We start from the raw sequence: 21,645 nt of genomic DNA on the forward strand, positions 1-21,645 counted from the left end.
ACAACCATCCACTTCTGGATTAACTATTTTTCGCCCTAACCCTGAAACCACAACGGCATCTGAAGATGATGATGATGACCATCAGCCCCTGCATTAACAACTGAGCAACCTCAAAACCTCCTCCCCATTAAGTCATCTTGACATTTTTTCAAGGTAAGGTGTTAAATTTACCTTTATTTCATTATTAGATATGAATAAAACATTTATTCAAACTTTGCTATCCTTTGTGTTAGGTTTGAGTGTTTTTTCAGCTATTTCCAGTGATTTTGTTTTGGTGGTCTGCCCCTAAACCCGCTTTCCCCATAGGCCCCGTTATTTCTCTAGCGCGATTTTCTACGAGGCAATGTTGCGCAGGAACGCTACTATCGCGTTATAGCAGAGCCCCCTGTACAGTTCTCGGAGCACGGAGATGTGATTGAATGATGTGGAATGTGGCATTTTACATAGAGGGTTATAATATTTGCCGTTGTTGGTGTCATAATATTAATACGACTCAGTAACTAAACTGAGTGGTGCTGCCTGCGGTTTGGAAGGTGGAACTGCTGTGTGCAGGGGGTGGGGGGTAAATGCGTTGGGGGGGGAGTGGAGCTAGTGGCAGCACAGGGGAGGAGTGGCTATTCTGCTGAGATCGAGCGCTCCGCTCGCTGCTGATCAGAAGCAATGTGAGCGTTTCGGAGGCTCTGTGCAAACGTAGTGAGATTGACATAGAGATTTCTTTAACGAGCGCTGCAAACGGGGGCGGACTCCGGTATTCTTCGAGAGACAAGAGTACTGGACCCTGGGAATATGGATGTGCATCATTTTGTGAGGATTGGGAACGTTTGTAACCGACGCTGAAAAATAAGAAACGTTAAAAGTTTTCAAGGACTTCCCACGCCCTATTTGAGGCTACCAATTTTCTTGTCTGTGATCGATTACTGAGAAGCCAAAGCGACTTTGTCCTCGGCCAGAGTTGAAGCCGCCCTAACTATACATTGATGTGAAAACTGGAAACGATGATTTTAACACGTAAGCATGCACTGATGTCTTTGTCGTTTGCCGTCCATAGCTGTTTAATGAAATGTAGATGGCGAAGTGACAGAGAAACTGCAGTGAGCTAAATCTTCATTATTGCCTTGGGATTGTACAGCAGATGATCTTTACTGCCCACTGTTTGGAAATGTGATTAGGGTCATTGAGAAAGGAGGGGGGGGATCGTATGAAAAACATTAATTTCAATTTTCCGTCAATTTCTTAAAAGTGATGCTCCAATGTTACACTTTCACAGAGATTCCTAGTCATTTAATATCCCCCAATTGCAACGGGAAAAGGAGACGGACGGGGGTTGAGCGTGACTTATGCAAAATAGTGTTTGAGACCTGTATTGTGAGTGTGTGTTTTCTGTTTCGGTTCTCTGTCCTTGCTCGGGTTATTGATGTCATTGTGTGGTGGGGGTGGGGAGGGAGGGCTCGGATGGGTGTTTGGAGGTGAGTCCTCAGGGTGAAAGATGTCACGATAAGAGGGATCCGGAGCTGCACGTCCCCCTCGTCACCGGGAGAGGGGGAGTTCTTCTTGGGAGATTCGCGGGGGGGGGGGGGGGGGGGCGGGCGTGGAAATGAGAATAACAACGTTTAGTTTCGGCTTTTATTGAAATGATCTTGTTTTTTTTAAGACAAAGGTGCATTTGTCGTTTTACCTAACGCGCAGCAATCTTAGTTCCATTTGCAAAATAACGGAATAGTTTTTTTTAAGAGATTTATTTTAAAAATATAAATTGCAGAGCCTGTGATCCCTGTGGATAAATGGTTGGATATTGCAGTGGATTCGGAGCTGATTTGCTTAAAGGACAATACAGATTGAAGGTTTTGCCTGGTGTTCTGGTGTGGTTGCTAAAGGATGTTGTACAGGAGGAGGGGAGGGGGTGAGGAGGAGGAGGAAGAGATGAGGGGGTCGGCAGGAGCTAGGACCCCGCGGAGCCCTCCTGGTGGCCCGCAGCGTCTAAGTCGGCGGCGGTCCCTTTGATCCCAGTGGGTCTGGGTCCCCCCGCCCGGCCCTTCCTTGGTATCCCCCGGCCAGAGTGAGGGCCAGCGCGGTGCAAGTGAGACCAAACAGGCCGCTTCCCTCATTGACCCGTAGGCTCTGGCCTTTCCTGCCCTCCCTTCCCGTCACCCATGTACCAGTGGTGGGGAGGGGTCTCCACCTGGGGGCTGTCTAATTTCTCAGCTTGGCCACCTGGGACTAATATCTTAAGAGCAAACTCATGGTATTTTCATCAACTTTCCAAAGAATGCATTCAGGTTCTCAACGTGTGCCCCACTCCCCTTACCCATGCCTGTGGAACAAGTTCTGATTCAACATCATTGTCCCATTCACACCATGCCTAGTGAGTTTGGCACAGGAGAATATTCTGTACCATACAAAAACAGAAGTTGCTGGAGAAACCCATCAGGTCTAGCAGTATCTGTGAAGAGAAATCAGAGTTAACATTTCAAGTCCGGTGACCCTTCTTCAGAACTGAATTCAAGAATTGTGGGATTTGAATTCAATAAAAATCTGGGATCAAGAGTCTGACTGTGAAACAGTTGCTGATTTTTGGAAAAAATAACCCATCTGGTTCACTAATCTCCTTTAGAGAGGGAAATCTGCCATCCTTATCCAGTCTGGCCTACATGTGACTCCAGACCCACAGCAATGTGGTTGGCTCTCAGCTGCCCTCTGGGCAATTAGGGATGGACTGTAGACACTGGCCTGGCCAGCAACATTCACATTCCATGAATGAGTCAAAAATTGCACAACCTACCCCCATTAGGAGAGCACCAGATTCCACCCCAACTTCGTAGTAAGCTCACTGTTCTCAGCCAGAATGATGGTAGAAACATTATCATTCCCCTTTGAATCCTGATTTTAGGAGAGGAAAGTTGTGCAGGGTGTCTCACTCACTACAAAGTGCTGACAGCCTTATTTGTATTAGGACAAGATGGCAATTGACTGCTTCTCTTTCCCTGTGGTTGAACAGCTGTCCCATTCATTCCCAGGCTGATTAACACTTGATCCAGGTACTGGGTGCTGACTTCTGCTGTAGAACTTTGCATAGCAAGGCCACAAAGAATTTCAGGAGAGGAAGGGAACAAAATTGACAGGAAAAGGGCAAAGAAACAGAAATACTAGGAAATTGCAGTGAGCAATGGTAATCTCTTTAAAAGATCTCTTGCATAATTGACATAATTTGAAAGCCTGGTACAATCGTCACCCTTCCAGTATTGAGAAAGCTCCCATTAGTTGTGTTGCCATCAGAAATTTCTCTGACAATCCGCAATAGGCAGCGTATTTACATGTATTTCAGAATGCATGCACAGAATGTTAAATTCATCTCACTCCAGTGCGGTGGAAGCAAAGAGCATTTTTGCCAATGTCTACACATATAGTTGTGTAGCACAATGTATCCATTAGTGAAATATAAATAGTTTATTAAAGTGAAAATGCCAATCAAACACTTACACACCCCTTGTAATTAAGTGGCAAGACAGCATCGTTCACTTGTCATTAAAATTTTCATCAGAGCTCAACATTATATCACTTCCGCATGAAGTCCTTTTGACAAAATCAAGCAACTCTTCCAAGCCTTTACCGTGTATGTGTTCTCAACACAGATGATAGGTGGTAGAGCGCCACCATTAAAAATTGTTGGCGTCATCCATCTGTACCTGAGCAGATGCACTCGCAACACAGCTAGTGCTCTGTAGGTTTTGACCTTCAAAAAAAAATTAACCATTTCACTTTTTAAAATATAGGGATGCAGATAGGTCTGTCATTCAAGGTGTTCATTAAAACAAATGACTTTTTCCTTCCCCATTCTCTGTCAGAGCAACCTCAGTTGTTGCTGACAACATGGCAACCTGCTTCCTTACACATTAAGCAAAACAATTGATGATTTGCTGCAAAAGTACTTTAGGTCATTTTGGCAGTTTCTGACCATGTTCAGAGACATCCAGCACTTTGACAGTATTTCTGCACATTTACATGTTTTGCTGCACCTAGCAAGTGATGTTGCCTGTGGACATAAACAAGCCTTTACACCCCCAAAGCAGTGCTGGTACCTTTATAAAATTGCTGACATTTTTAGCTAACTGCACAATCTCATTTCTGTACATTTTCACTGGCTCATTATGGAAGTAAAAATGATCAGCCAATTAGATCAATCTATACCCTTACCTGAATCAATAAACGATGAGCATTGATACAAAACGCATGTTCCCCAAATAAATCTCCACCACAGCCATAACAGATCGTAAATAATGATGTGGAACAAAAAGTGAGTTGCTAGATAAATGTGTGGACTATTCTGTTGGATAACAACCAGTAATTTTGATTCTGTTGAATCTCAATTATGACTTGTTTGAAATCACCAATTGTGAATTGGTTCATGAGTAATATTAATCTAGAGTACTGTGTGCGGTTCTGGTCCCCCTTTTACAGGAAGGATATTATTAAATTGGAGAGGGCTCAGAAAAGTTTTGCCAGGACGTTGCCGGGAATGCAAGGTTGGACATATAAAAGTAGAATAGAAAAGCTGGGAATTTTTTTCCCTGGAACGTAGGAGGTTGAAAGGTGACCTTATTGAGATTTATAAAATCATGAGGGGTGTAGATAAGGTGAATGACAAGGGTATTTTTCCTAGTTTGGGCGGTTGAAAACTAGGGAGCAGATTTTTAAGGTGAGAGGAGAAAAATTTAAAAAGGACACAAGGGGCAATTTTTTTTATACAGAGAGTGGTTTGTGTGTGGAATGAACTGCCAGAGAAAGTGGTGGACGCAGATATAATTACAACTTATAAAAGACATTTGGATAAGTTCATAAATAGGAAAGGTTGGGAGGGATATGGACCAAGCACAGATGACTGGGACTAGTTTAGTTTGGGAACATGGCCGGCATGGATTGGTTGGACCAAAGAGTCTGTTTCCATGCTGTATGCCTGTACAACTGTATGACTATATTAGTTAAAAGTACAGTAGGACCTGTATTCACACCATCATTATTAGAGTAAGTGTTGGTTTGCGTGCGACTTAATTACATTGCATAGTTTGTTTCAGAATTTGATTTTTTTAATCAAAACTGATGTATAATTCTTATTTTGTTATTTATGACTTGTCTTGGATATACAATATTATGCATGTAAGCCCAAAATTTGGGACTTTTCATTATCTGCCAATTTTTACAGTCTGTTTATGCTCATTCCAATGATGGCAGATGAAGGAGATTCCACAGTATTGGCTTATATCTCTGGAATAACACAGTTTGTTTTAAGATGGTGATAATTTTATAATGTACATAAAGTTTTAGCATTCTTGATGTAAGTACATAGAACAGTATTGCTTTTCAGAATAGTGGTGATGTTATGTATCAGTTGATGGGACAGTCTGATAATCGTCTATGCACACACCTTCAGTCACAGTGGATGGATGTATGGCTGGTTTTGTTTTTATTTAGTGACAGTACAGTGTCCTCAGATAAAAATAAGTGCAAAGATAAAGAGCAAGCAGGTTAGTTAGAAGCTGAATGTATAAATCTTGTCACCAACACAAGAAAAGCCCCACTTGCCTGCATGTATTCAGTGAGTCCATCTGGCCTGCAGGCATCATGGTGTAGATAATTAGCAATAGCTATCTCCATTATTTCTCTTAAGTTTGTGTTTTCAGTGTCTTCTTTCAATATGTAGCAGATGGCTGTGGCCTCCTGTAGTCTCCTGACCTGCCTTATTGGTGGAAGGAATTTTGAGACAGATTAAAGTCCTGCACATGCGCAAGATAGCTCAGCAGATGTGATTCGATGTCAGCACCCGATCACTTGTGTTTGCTCAGGATGCATCTGCTGGATTCTGCTTGCAATTGAGGCTTTTTGTTTTCTACAGGATGGTCCAGCATTGTAAACAGGAGTCTCATGCTTTATTTTGCCTCTTAGCAACAGGAAGACAGCACAGGAAAGGAGGTAGAGCAAAGATCCTGAATGGCTCCAGACAATATTAAACACACCATGCAACATGCCAGACTCATCATGTCTATAAATAACATGGAGCCAAATAAGTACTGTAACAATTGATGCAATCATTGTTTTTCACTTGTATAAATACATGCAATCAGTCTCACATTAGACTGAGATAGTTTACTGGACAGTGGCAGGAACTGACCTTTTATTGTATTAGAGATTGCACCACACCTAATTTGGTTCTCCAAATTACATGTAGCAGAGGTACATGTGAAGCAGCTCACTAACTCTTGTGCTGCTGATAACTTTACAGATGACAATTGTCACATTTTAAAACTATCATTATCCTGAATACTAGATGGTTGTGTCACTACATTAAAGAAAGCTGCTTGTCATCACAACAATTACATTCTTTAAAATATAATAACTAGTGACATTGATCCTCTGCATAATTTCAAAATAATATTTGTAAAGTATTACACAAAAAGTTTAAAAACTCTTTAAATCCTAATCAGTTTGTTTGCTTGTCATCTTAAATTCATTAAAGCATCTCTAATTTGAGATTTGGTCTGTGTACCACTGTTTAATGCTGAAGAAAAAAATATTTTCAATGCTTTTTGTCTTGCATTTATCAGAACAATTGGTAAAAAAAAATACCAAAATAACAAGGAAACAACATTTATACTGTATAAGAGGAGAATGCTGATTGGTTGGCAAGTTTTATAGACAGAAAAAAAAGTGCACACATACTGCTTCAGGGCATCAAAACGGGACGCAATCGGTCTCTGGTTTATTTCTCAGGGTAATGCCTTTAGCAATGAAAGTCATCCCGCCTGGTTTAAAGTTTAAACAAAGCTTGGCAGCTAACTGTCATTTGTCTTTAACTGATACATTCTCCATGGCAATGCCACTACCAATCAGAGTTAAATTGCCAACCACTGAGCACTCTTATATAGTATAACCATGGTTTTCCCTTTATTTTGATATTTCTTTCAAATTGTCCTGAAGGGAACTGATAAAAGGCTTTGGCAAAATGTCACATTTTCACAGGAGTACTCAAGCCTATACTACCAAACTATAACTTACCTATAACTTCATCTGACAAAAGAGCAGCACTCTGGAAACTTGTAATTTCAAATAAACATGTTGGACTATAACCTGTTGTCATATGACTTCTGACTTTATCCACCCCAGTTCAACACCGGCACCTCCATGTCAAACTTTATTTTGTACTCAATCTAGTTTTCCTCATTTCTCTCTTTTAAATGTTTAGTCATTCTAAATGACATTTTAAAAAAGACAAGTAATTAAATGAGGAAATTGAAATAAGTAATGATTTTCAGTCATACTTAATGGTTCCTTGACTTGTATGACCTCACACCAATTCTTTGTCCCAAACCAGTTCTGTATCCCAACTGTTGTATACACTATGTCATGTTAAACATCAAAATTGACATGTATTTATAATGTTTGCTTACAAGTTAATCTTTCCGCATCTAACAGTGTAAAGACACAATGTTTATTAAAGGAATTCATTAAATTACATTTGCACTGCTTTTCCAAATGCCTGATTTACTGTTATTGCAGAATTGACAGAGTAGTGCTGAATCTCGGAAATGTTACTCTTTTCCCATGGACACGTAACAGTTTAACTTGAGGATGTTGGGGTTGAAACATCAGCAGACATTCTTGGCAAACCACATCCCAGCCTGAGACGTTTGTTAATTTGGAGTCATCCAGTGCCTTTCGTCTGGCACTGCACAATGAATCATTTTACCTGCCTATTATTATGGACAGTGCTAATGGTAAAACATTTATAATTTTATGAATTAAAGATAGCTTTGCACATTGATGTATCACACACTGGCAAAATCTAGAGTTATAGCTCCAAGACTACTTGTAAAAAAGACCTATTTTTCTAATACTATATATTTACTCAAAATATAATAAGGAAATCGCACATTACTGTAGTGCATTGTAGAGTGAAGCTGCCAAGACAACACTCTCTTGAACTCCACAATTTCAAAGATTAAATTCTTCAAATGACAAATGACCTCCGTCAGGTTAAATGTGCCCAAAGTAATCAAAATGTTTCCCGTATGCTTCATAGTTTCAGAAAGTAAAATAGAACAGCAGTAGACAAATTCTGAATGAATTTAGCATGGAATGCTACAGGCTTTGAGACACATAATTCATGCATGTTTGCTCAAAACGAATGTTTCCCCTGGATTCACCTGTTTGTGTCAACCTCAAAGCTTGTGGTCTTTAAAGAATGTTGTTTTCTAACAAAACCCACTAACAATATTGAAACATAGTGAAAATCAAAAATCATGCAATTAAGCTAACTTTCAACTGCTTGCAATATACAAAAATAACAGAGTTGGTTTTAATTTAGGAATGTTTCCACTGCCCGTGATAATGACTTGGTTTACAAGATGTGCCTGTACTTGCTTAACACATAGGTTAATGGACAAAAACTGGATGATTTTAAAAAAGAATGCATTAATATAAATATGGAGATTTTTTATAGTACACAATCTTATACGTGGATTTTGCTACGATAAATAAAGCACTTCACTGCAAATATAGTCAAATGAGCCATTTTGAAACTAGGATCCTCCTGGACATTTAAAATTGAGGTATGTGTCACTGGATATAAGGATGTAAGTGGTGCTGATTCATTCATTTTGTTTTTTGGAAATACATTTGTTGATCATGATGTTCAAGAGTATAACTTGGATTTGCTGAAGGTTTTCTGTCTTGTAAATTCATATCTATTGTATCTCAGTTATTGAAACATATATTTACCTGTATTGTATAAACTTAAGTCACACCATAACATATTCTGGACAGTGTATATCATTTATGTTGCTAAATGGTGGATATATTGCTGACTCTTGGCTTATTGGAAATGTTTTGAACTACTTTTTCAAAGTACCTTTTGGTCAGTTGTGACTGAAAAGCACAAAGACCCATTGTCATATGTAAGAGTCTCCGAAGTCAAACTGATTTGAAATCTAGAGATAGTAGGAACTGCAGATGCTGGAGAATCCGAGACAACAAGGTGCAGGGCTGGATGAACACAGCAGGCCAAGCAGCATCATAGGAGCAGAAAGGCTGACGTTTCGGGCCTAGACCCTTCATCAGAAAAGGGTTTGATTTGAAATCTATACAGCTGGAGTTCCTGTTTAATGTACAGATTATACAGTCTCTTCCTATAAGGACATACTGCACGACCCCATTGCATGGATCCAGGGCAGCTAAGATTGGACGATTCAAAGCTCAGGGATCTCGAACTGTGCATAAGAACAGTTAACACTTCTAGAGTTTAACATATTAAAGCCATGCAGCATACCAGCTCAGAGTTCTGTTCTTCCTACTGCTTATGCAGCTTGTGTGATGTAATCAATGAAAGGCATTGGTTTACAGGCTTTTGTGGAACAGAGTACAGTGAGTTAAGTCTCTAGTAATGACTCATGAGTGATATAACCGTGATGACCATAATTGTAGCAACAACCATTTCTGTAATATCGGAAATGGCTCCAAGGTATTTCACAGAGGTAAAATCTAAGGTTAGGATCTTGAATTTGATAAGGAGATGAATATGGTAGCACTTTCTTATTTTGCACTAACCTAAATTTGAAGAAAACAGGACAGGGACTTGAATGTCTACTGCCAGAAGTCCTGACTCAAAATATAATTTGTAAAAGTATCTACTTTTGCCAAGTTTTTTGTATAACTTTATCAAAATATTTATCAATTGCTTAAAAAAAAGAGACTGATTGTTACTTTGGTATAGCACAAAGAATCTTGTACGTTTTGTCAGGCAGAAGTCAAGATTCCCCTTTACTAGCAGTCTTTTTTCTCCTTTTCTGAAGGTACTGATCCCTGTCAAGGTACTTTTTCAGGGCCGGCCTTTCAAGGGCTCCTCACATTGTTAATTTTGTTAGTTAATGTTGGCATGCTATTGTGGAGAGCATCACAACTGAGCCTGATCCTTACACAGTGAACGTCACCAGACGGTAACAGGAGCAGGAACCTTGGTGCGTTTCACCCTCCCTCCTGAGGCTAAAAGTCACATCCCAAGGATTTCAAATTAATTAACTCAGTAGCAATCAACAATAAAAATGAGCAAATTCTGAAATATTTGGAGGTGTCAACAACCAAAGGAAATAGTTTATTATGACAGTGTGGAGAAACATTGTGAATACAAATTTTCACAAAATTAAATCTGACACAATGACTGAATTTTGTCATTTACCTGCAGTATTATTCTACTAAAACCAGACCAAAGAACTGTGGTCAAACCCAGTATGACACTTGCAGTAGGTATGTGCTTTGTGTTGAGTTCCTTTGACAGTAAAATGTCTTGCATTGCCCTCTTGGGGGGGGACTGCAATATTATCTGCAGCAGTTTAAGTCATGTAGAGGTTAGATGATAATGTCTTCTGATGTTAAATAGCACTGATTCTGTTGATTCTGAACAGCCACCCTAGTTACTGTCACCTCATTGTGATAAGCAGATAGTCCAAATTGTTACATTGAGATCCTGTGAGCTGACTTTGACTGGCTTTTAAACCATTTGTTTCGCATGTTACTGTTACTACACAGTTTGCTACTTTTCTTAACAGAGCCATTACAACTGAGAATACTTCTGAGTTGCAGACAAATAAAAGCAAGCCTTGTACTTGTCAATTGGGACATTTGGGTGTTGCTGCTGCTAAAACGTTTCAGCAGTTCTTTGGTCCAGTATTTATTACCTGTGGTATATGAGTAGACGATGCCCTTCTGCTAACTAACAGCTGAAAGGAAAAAGTGGGACCTGCTTTCAGTGAGCATAAACTGTTCCAGTTTCTGAGGGCATGAAATACAACAGTTCGCTGGAAAGTAATTTTTAATGAGCTCTCGCTGAAATCTTGCTTCTTTCCTTCATTAGAAATATTTAACTTTTTTACTGTTTGAAAAGGAACTCCCTAAACTATACAATAATATAAGAATTGAGTCGTTCACATTACGGTTTTCACTCACGGTCCAAAGATGTGCAGGTTAAGTGGGTTGGCCATGCTAAATTGCCCATAGTGTCCAGGGATGTGCAGACCAGGTGGATTGGCCATGCAGGTTCATAGGGTTGGGTAAAATACTGTTCAGAGGGTCGGTGCAGACTCAATGGGCCGAATGGCCTCTTTTTGCACTATAGGGATTTTATTCTATTGTATATTTGCTCACTTCTGACCATGAATTTTTCCCTTTCCTCTAAAATGATAGTCGTTAGAGCAGAAATTCAAGGCCTTTCTGGGGCATTTGAACACAACTTGTGCACGAGAGTGCTATTACAGAACCCAGTCACCACCTAGCCTCATGTGGGGCGTTCTGTGGGACTCTTGGAAGGGCCAAAATCTCCACCTGTCCCACATTGCTTGAAGCAGTATCAATGGGGTTGGGATAACAAGGTGTAAAGCTGGATGAACACAGCAGGCCAAGCAGCATCAGAGGAGCAGGAAAGCTGACGTTTTGGGTCTAGACCCTTCTTCAGAAATCAGAGATAACAAGGTGTACAGCTGGATGAACACAGCAGGCCAAGCAGCATCAGAGGAGCAGGAAAGCTGACGTTTTGGGTCTAGACCCTTCAGTGGGGTTAGGTCAGGATTCCCAATGTCAGGAAGTCCCACATTTCTAACCCTTGGAAAGATCTGTCCTAGGATTAGACATGGTGGCTGTCAAATTGCATTGGTAAGGCCTACCCGTGGTGTTGGTAGTGGACAAAGTTTTTGTAAGATTTTGAGCAATTGGAGGGGAATAGAGGGTTCCTGTTTGCTCATTCCAGGGAGAGACATGGCATCTTACAGAAGCCAATTGCCACCAACACATTTGCCAGGCAGTTAAATGCCATTGTCATCTCGGTGGAGGAACCTCCTACACAGAAGTTATCAATAGGCTCAATGCCTGTGTAATTTGGGATATTGTTGGCTTACACGTTGTCTGGATGTTGTAATTTTGCTGAAAACAAAGCATTTTTCTCAAACATTAAAGTATTACTCATCCCAGACCCACCTCCATTTAGCTTTGGGCTGAAGGCATTCAATCTGTGCTGGTGTACTTCGAGTCTCTAAATCACCAATGAGATTTGCAAATTACAAAATTAGTTCCTTTCTGAGAAGATGATGAGCTGTAGCTGTGGAAAGTTGTGTCTGGAGGATATTCGAGTATTCACACTATTTTTGAGAAAATATTTCGCTGTGTGACAAATAAAACCTTAATATGAAAAAAATGCAGTGTGATACAGAACCTTTTGTTTGAATCAGTAAACTTAATTTATTTTCATGATCTATTTGTAATTATGACCTTCTTGTCTGTGCCTTTCATTACTTTTTGTTTTCAGTCCATGAATGACAAAGGCAAGGAACATTCTTGCAGCATACCCCTGTCTTACACAAGCAAGCCAGATTATTTATTCCTTGCAACGTTGCTTCTCCTTGAAGTACTGAATCCCTCCTGAAATATAGCTATTTAACTGCTGATATCCTGCCTAGAGGCCATTCACCAAACGTAAATTTGGCCAGTGAGAATCATAGAATCCCTGCAGTACAGACGAGGCCATTCGGACCATTGAGTATGCACCGACACGCCGAAGAGTGCCCTACCCAGACCCACCCCAAGCATTTTCCATGGTCAGTCTACCAAACCTATACATCGTTGGACTGTGGGAGGAAATCAGAACACCCAGAAAATAAAATCTAGAGCTTCATATTAGGAAGGAAACCAGCATTGCTGGAGTTTAAACTCCAGAAAAGACAGCATCTTCCAACTTGGCAAATATTCACATGGAACTGAATGCCTGAAAACTTCCCGATTAGGTACGGTATTCATTTAACCAAAGCATTGAGTGGCTGTTCAGATTTGACATTATCAGTAAGGCAGAAAATAATTGCCAAAAATGTTTCAGTTGGTCAACTGACTGACAAGTAGCATTATCACCAGAAGAAAGCTTTGAAGAAATCAGGGGCTGTGAAGCAGGAGATATGGTTGAAGTAGGTGGCAAAATGTTTCACTTGCTCGTGTGTAATGAAGCTGTATGTTCTGCTCCAATGGGAGGAGTAAATGTGGTCAAGGCTGGTTAAATGCCAGGAATTCATAACAGCTTGCCACCTGTACTGTTCGGTTTGACAATGTGTGAAAGAGTAAGCTGTGATCATTTGGCAGCACAGTGCAAATCTGCTTGAAGTAATCCAATGCAGGCTCATTCCTTACAGTCAGTTTACTCTGTAAAGCCACTACATTTACCAGTGAATTTGCAACTGCTTGAAATTTTATGTATAGGTAATAAATTTGTTTTGCCTGCAATTGATGATTAAATCGCTTAAATCAGAGTAATATGAAGCTGAAGTGGTTACATCAAACAATATTGAAATGGTCATGAGGAGAGGGAGGGTACTCACTGGTGCATTATTGCAATGCCTAATTGCAAAATAAATTCTTGTGTTCTTGACTTTCAATTTTATACAAAAGAATCTAAAAAAAAGAGGCAGAAAATTATTACTGAAATGAGGGAATAAAGTTGAATGCCTGCAGCTTCTTTTGTTTCAGAATAATATTGAAATTGTTTGAACAGTTGTATAATTTATTATTATCATATTATTTTACAATGTAGGAAGGATGACTATATCAAATTGTGAATATTCTGTGTGGCATTTATCAATTGAACACTTAAGATGAAAGATATATTAAAACAATCTCCAGTGCAGAGATTCAGTAATGCCTCCATTTCCTGGCACTTGGTGGTCTTTAACTGCAAAGGTACAATGCTTACTAGACATTCCATTCTAGGAGACTAGCACTGCCAAGGGATTGTGAGACTTAGGGATTTAAGTCTCTGAATGCAGACTGTCAGTGCTGGTTACTGCCTTGTGAAGGACGTTTCCTTATTCTGTGAAGGGACCATTGGAGTTTCATTATATTAACATACTAAAAGATTACAAATCCTCTGTCATGATCTCGTGTGTGTATACAATTGCAATAAAGTATTAGAAATCAGCGCAGGATTATAACGTTATCCACTCTTTAAGGGGAGTTGGTGGTCTAGTGGTAATGTCATTGAATTAGCGATCCATAACCCCAGACCAATGCTGTAGGGGTGTGAGTTCAAATCACCACCATGACAAGTTGAAAAACTTGGATTCAGTGAGAAGCTAGCCTAATGGTACCCTTCCTTCCTGATATGTTAAGCATTTTAAAAAAATGAATCCCACTCTAATAAAACTATAGAGGCAATGGTGTAGTGGTGTTATCACTGGTCTACTCTTCCAGGAAGTATAGTGAACTGGGTTCAAATCCCACCACAGCAGATGGTGGAATTTAAATTCAGTAAAACTCTGGAATTGATTACCACTAATCATTGTAAAAACCCCTCTGGCACACTAATGTCCTTTAGCGAAGGGAATCAGTCATCCTTACCTGGCCTAGCCTATATTACCGTGTCTGAAAATGCTGTCTGAGATTTTTTAAAATTTTCCCGTTCTCCCTATGTGTGCTAAAGAAGTTTAACCTTCTTACCACGGCCACTATTTGCTGAAACAGGAGTTCCTACTTATAGGATGAAAGTTAATCAACGTGTCACAGTTTAATGCATTAATACATTAAAATATATTTGCCTACAATGGAGGAACTTCAATCACCTCCAAACTGGAATTATTCAAAATATGTTAGTGACAGCTCGGTTAATACTAACATTTGAATAATTGTATTGATTGGAACCAGGTTGACCTTGTTGATTATTTGGTCATTGATTGGCACAGGTTAACAACCCCAGTCCCTGGCTGACCAATATAACCAGGAGATGACAATCTCCTAAGTTCAGGGACTGACTCCGAGCTGCCTGGCCACAGCCAGTCTACTGTGCACAAGTAAATAAAGGGTGACTCGTTGTTGGGATACCAGCCTCTGTGCAGTTATTTCAATAATTGACAAGTAACAACAGTTTGACTCATTCAAATTTCCCCACAAAATTGCAATATCTTGTGTATTAATAATTTAATGCCCCCCATTTATTAGATGTAACAATTTGAATGAACTCTTTCTAGTTTCATTTTCATTTTCAAAATCTTGAAATAATTTAATGCAACAAATGGCCATGTAGAATAACGGATGCTGAAGAAGCAGTACAGTTGCGCGGTACCAATAGATAACAATTTGCTTTCCTACTCTTAGTCAGGGATTTACCTCAAAAATGTTTCACATTTAAGACAGTAAAGCCATGAATGCTAAGCATGAAGGAAACATTTAAAAACAATGTGTGTTGGTTCAGAAACGAGACGCACAATAAATAAATGCAATTTAAGGAGGATTTTAAAAGCAGACGAGATGGAAAGAACTGAACAGTGGGGCAGGTCTGTAGCAACTAAATTAGGGGCTGTCAGTAATGAAGAACTGAAAAGCAGAAAGAAGCTTGGTATCAGAGGAGTGGAGGGAGCATACAGGATTTGAAAAATAAACCAAAACCATCTCTCCAGAATTTTCCATAATGTCGAGAGAGAGAGAAAGCCGATCCTAGCACTCTGACCCAACCCATCTGCCCCACTCATCTCCAGACTCTACTCCTCAGGATGGTTAGCTCTTTAAGGATGGGGCCTTGCTGAATTTCTATCGAAAACCAAGTTTCTGAGTGGCAGACAGAGAGGGGAGAGCCTCGCTTTAACTTTGTGCAAGTGAATAGGATTTTGACGAGTCTGCGGCCCCATCTAACCCCAGGCAAATGTCAGCAGCAGAAAATTCCTGAGATCTATAGCCCACTTACAAGACTGAGAGTAAAGGCTGAATTTGACTGGAAAATTACATCTCTTACAATTAGATTGAGAGTATTGGCATGACTGTTTCATTTATGTTTAGCACAGTTAGGTATAGTATATCATTTCCTACATTCTGCCACAAAATCAGGAAATCATTTTCTATTCGTCATGCAAGATCTGTTGCTTCTTTGAGCCAGGTTATCACTCTAGGAAAAAAGGAATGAATCTGCATTGATATAGTGCCTATCTGGAGAACATCACAATTGATTACTTAACAGGACAGTGACTCTGTTGCAATCATCCGCACAGAACAAGACATCACAAGTATCAAATTAATAAAAGGCCAGATCACCAAAGTTCCTGCTTATTTTTAAAGGCTAAATATTTTTTCCGGGAATTTGCGGTGTTACCAACACAGCTGACATTGAATACAATTTAGAATGTTTAGTGCAAATAAATGTCAAGGATTGATCAACTACTAGAATTTGGCAGCCAGATTTAGTATTCTAAATTGAGTATCTGTAGGCCAGCTTTCTGTATTTCTGCTGCTAGAGAGAGACTATCATCCCATTAAACATTCAAATAAAATCTGAAACAAAAGCAGGGAGTGATGCCGAGAAAAAACAGCAGGTCTGCTAGCATCCAGAGAGAAACACAGTTCAGATTTTGAGTTGGATATGACTTCTTCAAAATTGAAAGGGATTAGAAAATGGTGTTTTTTTTTATTGTCTGGAGAGAGGAGGACTGAGTGGAAGAGGTGCCCAGGCAAAAGACAAAGGGATTGTTAATCGTGGTGAAGGAGGTAGTGGAGATGTAAAATGGGTGTAAATTAAAATGTGAAAAGGAAAAAATATGCCCGCGACACTGAGAGCAAAGTCAACATCATAGAAACAAGACACGACTACATATGTGTGGAATGTAAAAAGAAATGGAGGGCTTACATGTATGAGTTATTTTGGGATCAAAACACTGCACAGATGCTGCCAAACCTACTCAGTTTCTCTAACACTTCTTGTTGCTATCATCCTATTGAACTAGGTATTATTCAAATTCAGGTACAAGAAGTAAAGGACTGTTTTAATGAAGAAAGGGTACCAGATTTTTAAAGATAAAGTGGCCATTGATCCCTGGTACACTATGTCTTGATTTTAAAATTCCCATCCTTGTTTACAAATTCCTTCATTATCTCATTCTCCCCTGTTTGCAGATGTTTCCAGCATGTAATCCACAAAGATCTCTGTGCACCACTGGTGGGCATAACTTTAGCTGCTGGGTCTCAGTTTGTGGTATTCCATAAAGCTCACTGCCCTTTCATCTGTCTTGTTTTACTTTAAGCCTCTTTTAAAATCTATCTCTTCAGCCAAGGTATTGGTTCTGTGACCAAAGATCATCTGCGTGGCTCAGTGTCATTTTTTCCCCTGATAATGCTCGTATTAAGTGTTTGGGCCTTTACACTATGTTAGAGGCACCAACAATTACAAGTGTTGTTGCACAGTTAACTAACTATGAATATTCTGTTTCCTTTTAGAGATTGAGGCCAAGGAGGCATGTGATTGGCTGCGGGCTGCAGGCTTCCCCCAGTATGCCCAGCTGTATGAAGGTGAGGTAATATGTACCATAGTTAATATTGAAAATAACGTGCAACATTTGAGTAAAATTGTGCATCAGATCAATTTTTTCAGTCTTGTGATAGCTTTTACATGTATGCTTTAAAGACACTTGAAGCTTCTCCTTTTACACCACATTTCCTCTACTTTAATTCACTTAAACCACAACTGTTGCTATACATTGATAGCAATTATTTTATTGCCTAGGGGATATTTCTGAAGCTTGCTTTTAATCAGCCTTTTCAACAAGCCAGTTCATCAAAAAGTTTGCATTTTACATTGTGATATTCCAGATGTTTAAAGATGTATAAAGTAATAGAAGTGAAAATATTAAAGGTACATATTTTAAAAAAACCTGCTTTAAATTAAGCTTTGTACCTCTAAAGTATATTCTTGACCAATTATGGGAAAGAAAAGTATGTAAAAAAAAAATGGGTGAGGCGTATCAGGATCACTTATGGTGGCTTCCACCTCTGAAAACTCTCACTAGTTGGAATCGCATATGAACAATGTGCCAGAGAAACTATACCTTTACAAGATAGCAATGCTTCAGGAGAAGGGAACAAAAATGACAAAAATATTTTTCATACCCATTTTCCTCAGGAATTACAAGACTTGGTGATTGGTTATGTCAATGAAACTGATTTAACAGAAACATATTTTTAACAAGTTGTTAATGTGCTTTTTTATAAACACTCATAACTCATGCTGGAAAACAATTCAGTTATTACAGAAAGATTAAGCTAGTTTTGTTGCTTTAGAATATTCCTTTTGGCAGAAAACTATGATTTCTGTTTTCCTTACGTGATTTGTTCCTTGTGTCTATTGTTATCATTCAGTCTTTCTAACTCGCTAAGTGAGTTTAAGAGATCTATACTGGATGGAAAGTGATCCCATAATAAGTGTAAATTTATCTTGCACAATTATGGATCCTAAGGCAAGTAAACTCCACTGGGAATAGTTTTCACTTAATTTCTCCATACCACAATAAAATTAAAACATATACAGCACTGCACTGATTCTTGATCAGCGGTATCAAATTGTATTTAATGACACTGAATTAATAAGCTGAGGTCCTGAGTTCAAATCTTGCTCAAATCTTGTCAAATCAAATGAACTGCAAAAGTAAATCGGATAAGTCTGATAATAATGGCCAATTGAAAGGCCATGAAGTGGATGAACCAGAAAGACTGAGGATTTTCAGACCCTTTGCTTGTGCTGGATCAGATCTGCCCTACTGATGACTTTCAGCTTTCTAATTATAATAGCAAGTAGTTTATCTCTACTTCTTGCCCTTTCTGTAGGTGAATTCCTTAGATTTAAAATCCACATATTATCATATAAACAAGTATTTTCATGAAAACGAGACAATGATATTCTGCTTATGTTTAAGCAGAATTTATTCTACTTATCCTGGGGCGAGCAGATGGTTACTTTTTCCTTGTTTCGTAGTCCAAGAAATTTACTATAGAAAGCTGTCTCTACTTCGTGTAAATTACTTTTTGTAACACACTTTCCATTTGCCTTGATTATGCAATAGATTCTCTGTTCCCCATTGACATTTCTTCAGTGAAGAGGGACCATGATTTTCTGGATCGAGATGCAATTGAATCTCTTTGCAGGTAGGTATTGGTTGTTTTACGAACCCAAACCCCTACTCAGTCCACTGTCCATGGCAAAGTGTTCTTGCCTAACTTGAAAACAGTTTACTTATTTGTGGCAATTCATGTGTGAAGACTTTCAATGACGCCACAAATATATTTTACTCCTTAAAATGTTAACTGCACTAACCAAAGTCATTGATTGGACAGTCAATATAATATTCAAATATCCGCATTTTGGAAAAATCAGTAGGCTGAGAGGTGTTGAAGATAAAAACAGAAAATATTGCAAATAGTAGGTCTGGCAATATCTGTGGGGAGAGAAACAGAGTTAATGATTAATATCAAATATGATTTCCCCAGAACTCAAAGGAAGCTTCTACGTGTCCTTTATAACACAGGTGCTGCTTCATTATGTGCTGTGTATTTTCATGGTGAGTTAATGTGTCATAAAAGTGTATATCTGACTCTGTATTAACAGTCATACCTAGATTCTACATGTTACTGCCCTTCCCGATTGAAGAACACTACATGGTTTAACATATACAATTATGAAAACTTTTTTGAAACATTATTTCATATTATCAGTTAGAATTTCTGTATTAGGCTGAAACTCATTTAACAATTAAGAGTTAAAATGGAAGAGATCCGTTTGGAGAAGCATTTTACATAGTTGTTACCTATCAGACCCCACATCTCCACTGCCATCACCCATCAAGTTAGGCCTCCGACCTGATAAGTGAAATCTAACATTTAATCTCTTCCTCGCCCCACAGACTGCTGTGTACACAGCCAATAGAGTGCGGATATTTAAACTATTGATGTCTCTTGATCTGTAGCCAGGAATAAAAAGATTGTCGATCCGTGGTGATTATATGGAGCCAGCCACTAACCAGAAAAGTTGATAGCTGATGTTCTTAGAATGGCTGTCTGGTGAGCTGGTAAATTTCAGGAATATGTAGGGTCTATCAAGCCAGTCCCACTAGTTTCAGTGAAGCTCCAGAAATGTGGGAGAGATTAAACTTAATGTCTCACATCAGGAGTTTATAAAATAGACAGAAGAATAATCTGGAGAAATAATTTGTATTGAAACCACTCCACTCCCAAAACACATGCACCTTAATAATAGTCTGACATAATTTCAGAATATCACTTAATGGCAAGAACCTTTCTATTGCTGTCAAAAGATTTTACAAATTAACTGGAACACTTTTGAATTAATGATTCTGTCAACAGATTGATCAAACAAATCCCAACGATAAAGCACTGAGATACTTTGTAACATTTATAAGAGAAATTGATACATTCGATAAGGGATTACATTTTCACATGTGTTGCTCACCTGGCTTTCAGAGAAATGTGACTCGTCTGTGCTGTACATTTTGTTTTATTTACCTTCCTGCCTCCATCGCTGTAGACTCTTGGCTTATCTGTCGCAGCTGACAGAAGGTTTGTGAGAATGTCAAAGCACAGAAAAATGTTTGAATTATCAAAGACATTCTTATCAGGCAGGCTGTTCATTTTTTTGTTTCCCACATCAAAGTAACCAGGGCTCCAAAGGAGCATGATTGCACAATGCAAGGAGCCAGTGGATGTAAGTCAGGAAAAAGCAGCTACTTCTTGTTTTTATTATGTAAGACAACCTTAGTTCCCTTGTAAAGATTGCTAGCGATGGTGAACATTGAACATTCTGATCCTCATCTGAAGTAAGAACTAGATTCAGAAGTAAATAAATTAGAATGCAGCCAGAAATCACATGTAAAATCTGAAAGGTTACTGTCAGAGACACTTGATAGTGTGATGATCCACAACAGGCCTAATGTCTGGAAATAGATCATATGTAATTATTTCAATCTGACATGAGATGACTTAGAACTGCAATACAATGTTCTTTGGTGTGCCTGAAACTTACAAAGAGTTGTCCATGACCCAGTGCTGCAGACTAGTGCAATCCAAGGTCCAAGACTAGTTGAGAGACCCACTAAAATTTGAGGAAGCTGCTGTGAAGGTGCAATTGGGAAAGGCCATTGTCTAAGGGTCTTCAGCAGCTGGAAGCTATGAAAATTCCATGTGATTCCATGTTCAACATATAATGAGCATGGTTAATATTAAATATAGTTATAAACATAGTAAGTAAAATACAGTGTTGGAAAATTTGTGTAACGTCAACTTAATGTGATGCACTTTTAAAGATTAGATAAATAAAATACATTTTAATGTTAAAAAAAGCTGTAGTAGAATAGAAAGAAAGCTGTGCACAAGGACAATAGGGAAAGGTGGATTGACACAACTTTTGGATGCACAGTGGAGATGGTTATTGAGAAATCAAGGCAAAGGGTCAACACTCATTGTGCATGACTCTACGAATGTTGAAAAGAGAAAGACAAGACAACATAAACCAAGAAGTATTAATTACAGAGACAACAAGGTGCAGGGCTGGATGAACACAGCAGGCCAAGCAGCATCATAGGAGCAGAAAGGCTGACGTTTCGGGCCTAGACCCTTCATCAGAAAAGGGGGAGGGGAAGGGGGTTCTGAAATAAATAGAGAGAGAGTGGGAGGCTGATAGAAGATGGGTAGAGGAGAGGATAGGTGGAGAGGAAACAAACAGGTCGAAGAGGCGGGGATGGAGCCAGTAAAGATGAGTGTAGGTGGGGAGTTAGGGAGGGGATAGGTCAGTCCAGGGAGGACGGA

At 39.1% G+C, this 21,645-nt stretch overlaps 1 protein-coding gene across 1 annotated transcript in view; it reads left to right on the top strand.

The window, feature by feature from the left end:
- The first annotated feature begins 640 nt into the window (after positions 1-640).
- Positions 641-21,645, top strand: part of LOC109917598 (rho GTPase-activating protein 7) — a 51,026-nt gene continuing 30,021 nt past the window's right edge. Inside the window, exons 1-3 of the mRNA XM_048600668.1 lie at positions 641-1,008; positions 17,272-17,343; positions 18,891-18,972. Coding sequence (XP_048456625.1) covers positions 996-1,008; positions 17,272-17,343; positions 18,891-18,972 — 167 coding nt within the window. The 5' untranslated portion in view covers positions 641-995. The remainder of the gene's footprint in view (positions 1,009-17,271; positions 17,344-18,890; positions 18,973-21,645) is intronic.

This window comes from Rhincodon typus, chromosome 1 (assembly GCF_021869965.1).
Source record: "Rhincodon typus isolate 14 chromosome 1, sRhiTyp1.1, whole genome shotgun sequence".
Taxonomy (NCBI): Eukaryota; Metazoa; Chordata; class Chondrichthyes; order Orectolobiformes; family Rhincodontidae; genus Rhincodon; species Rhincodon typus.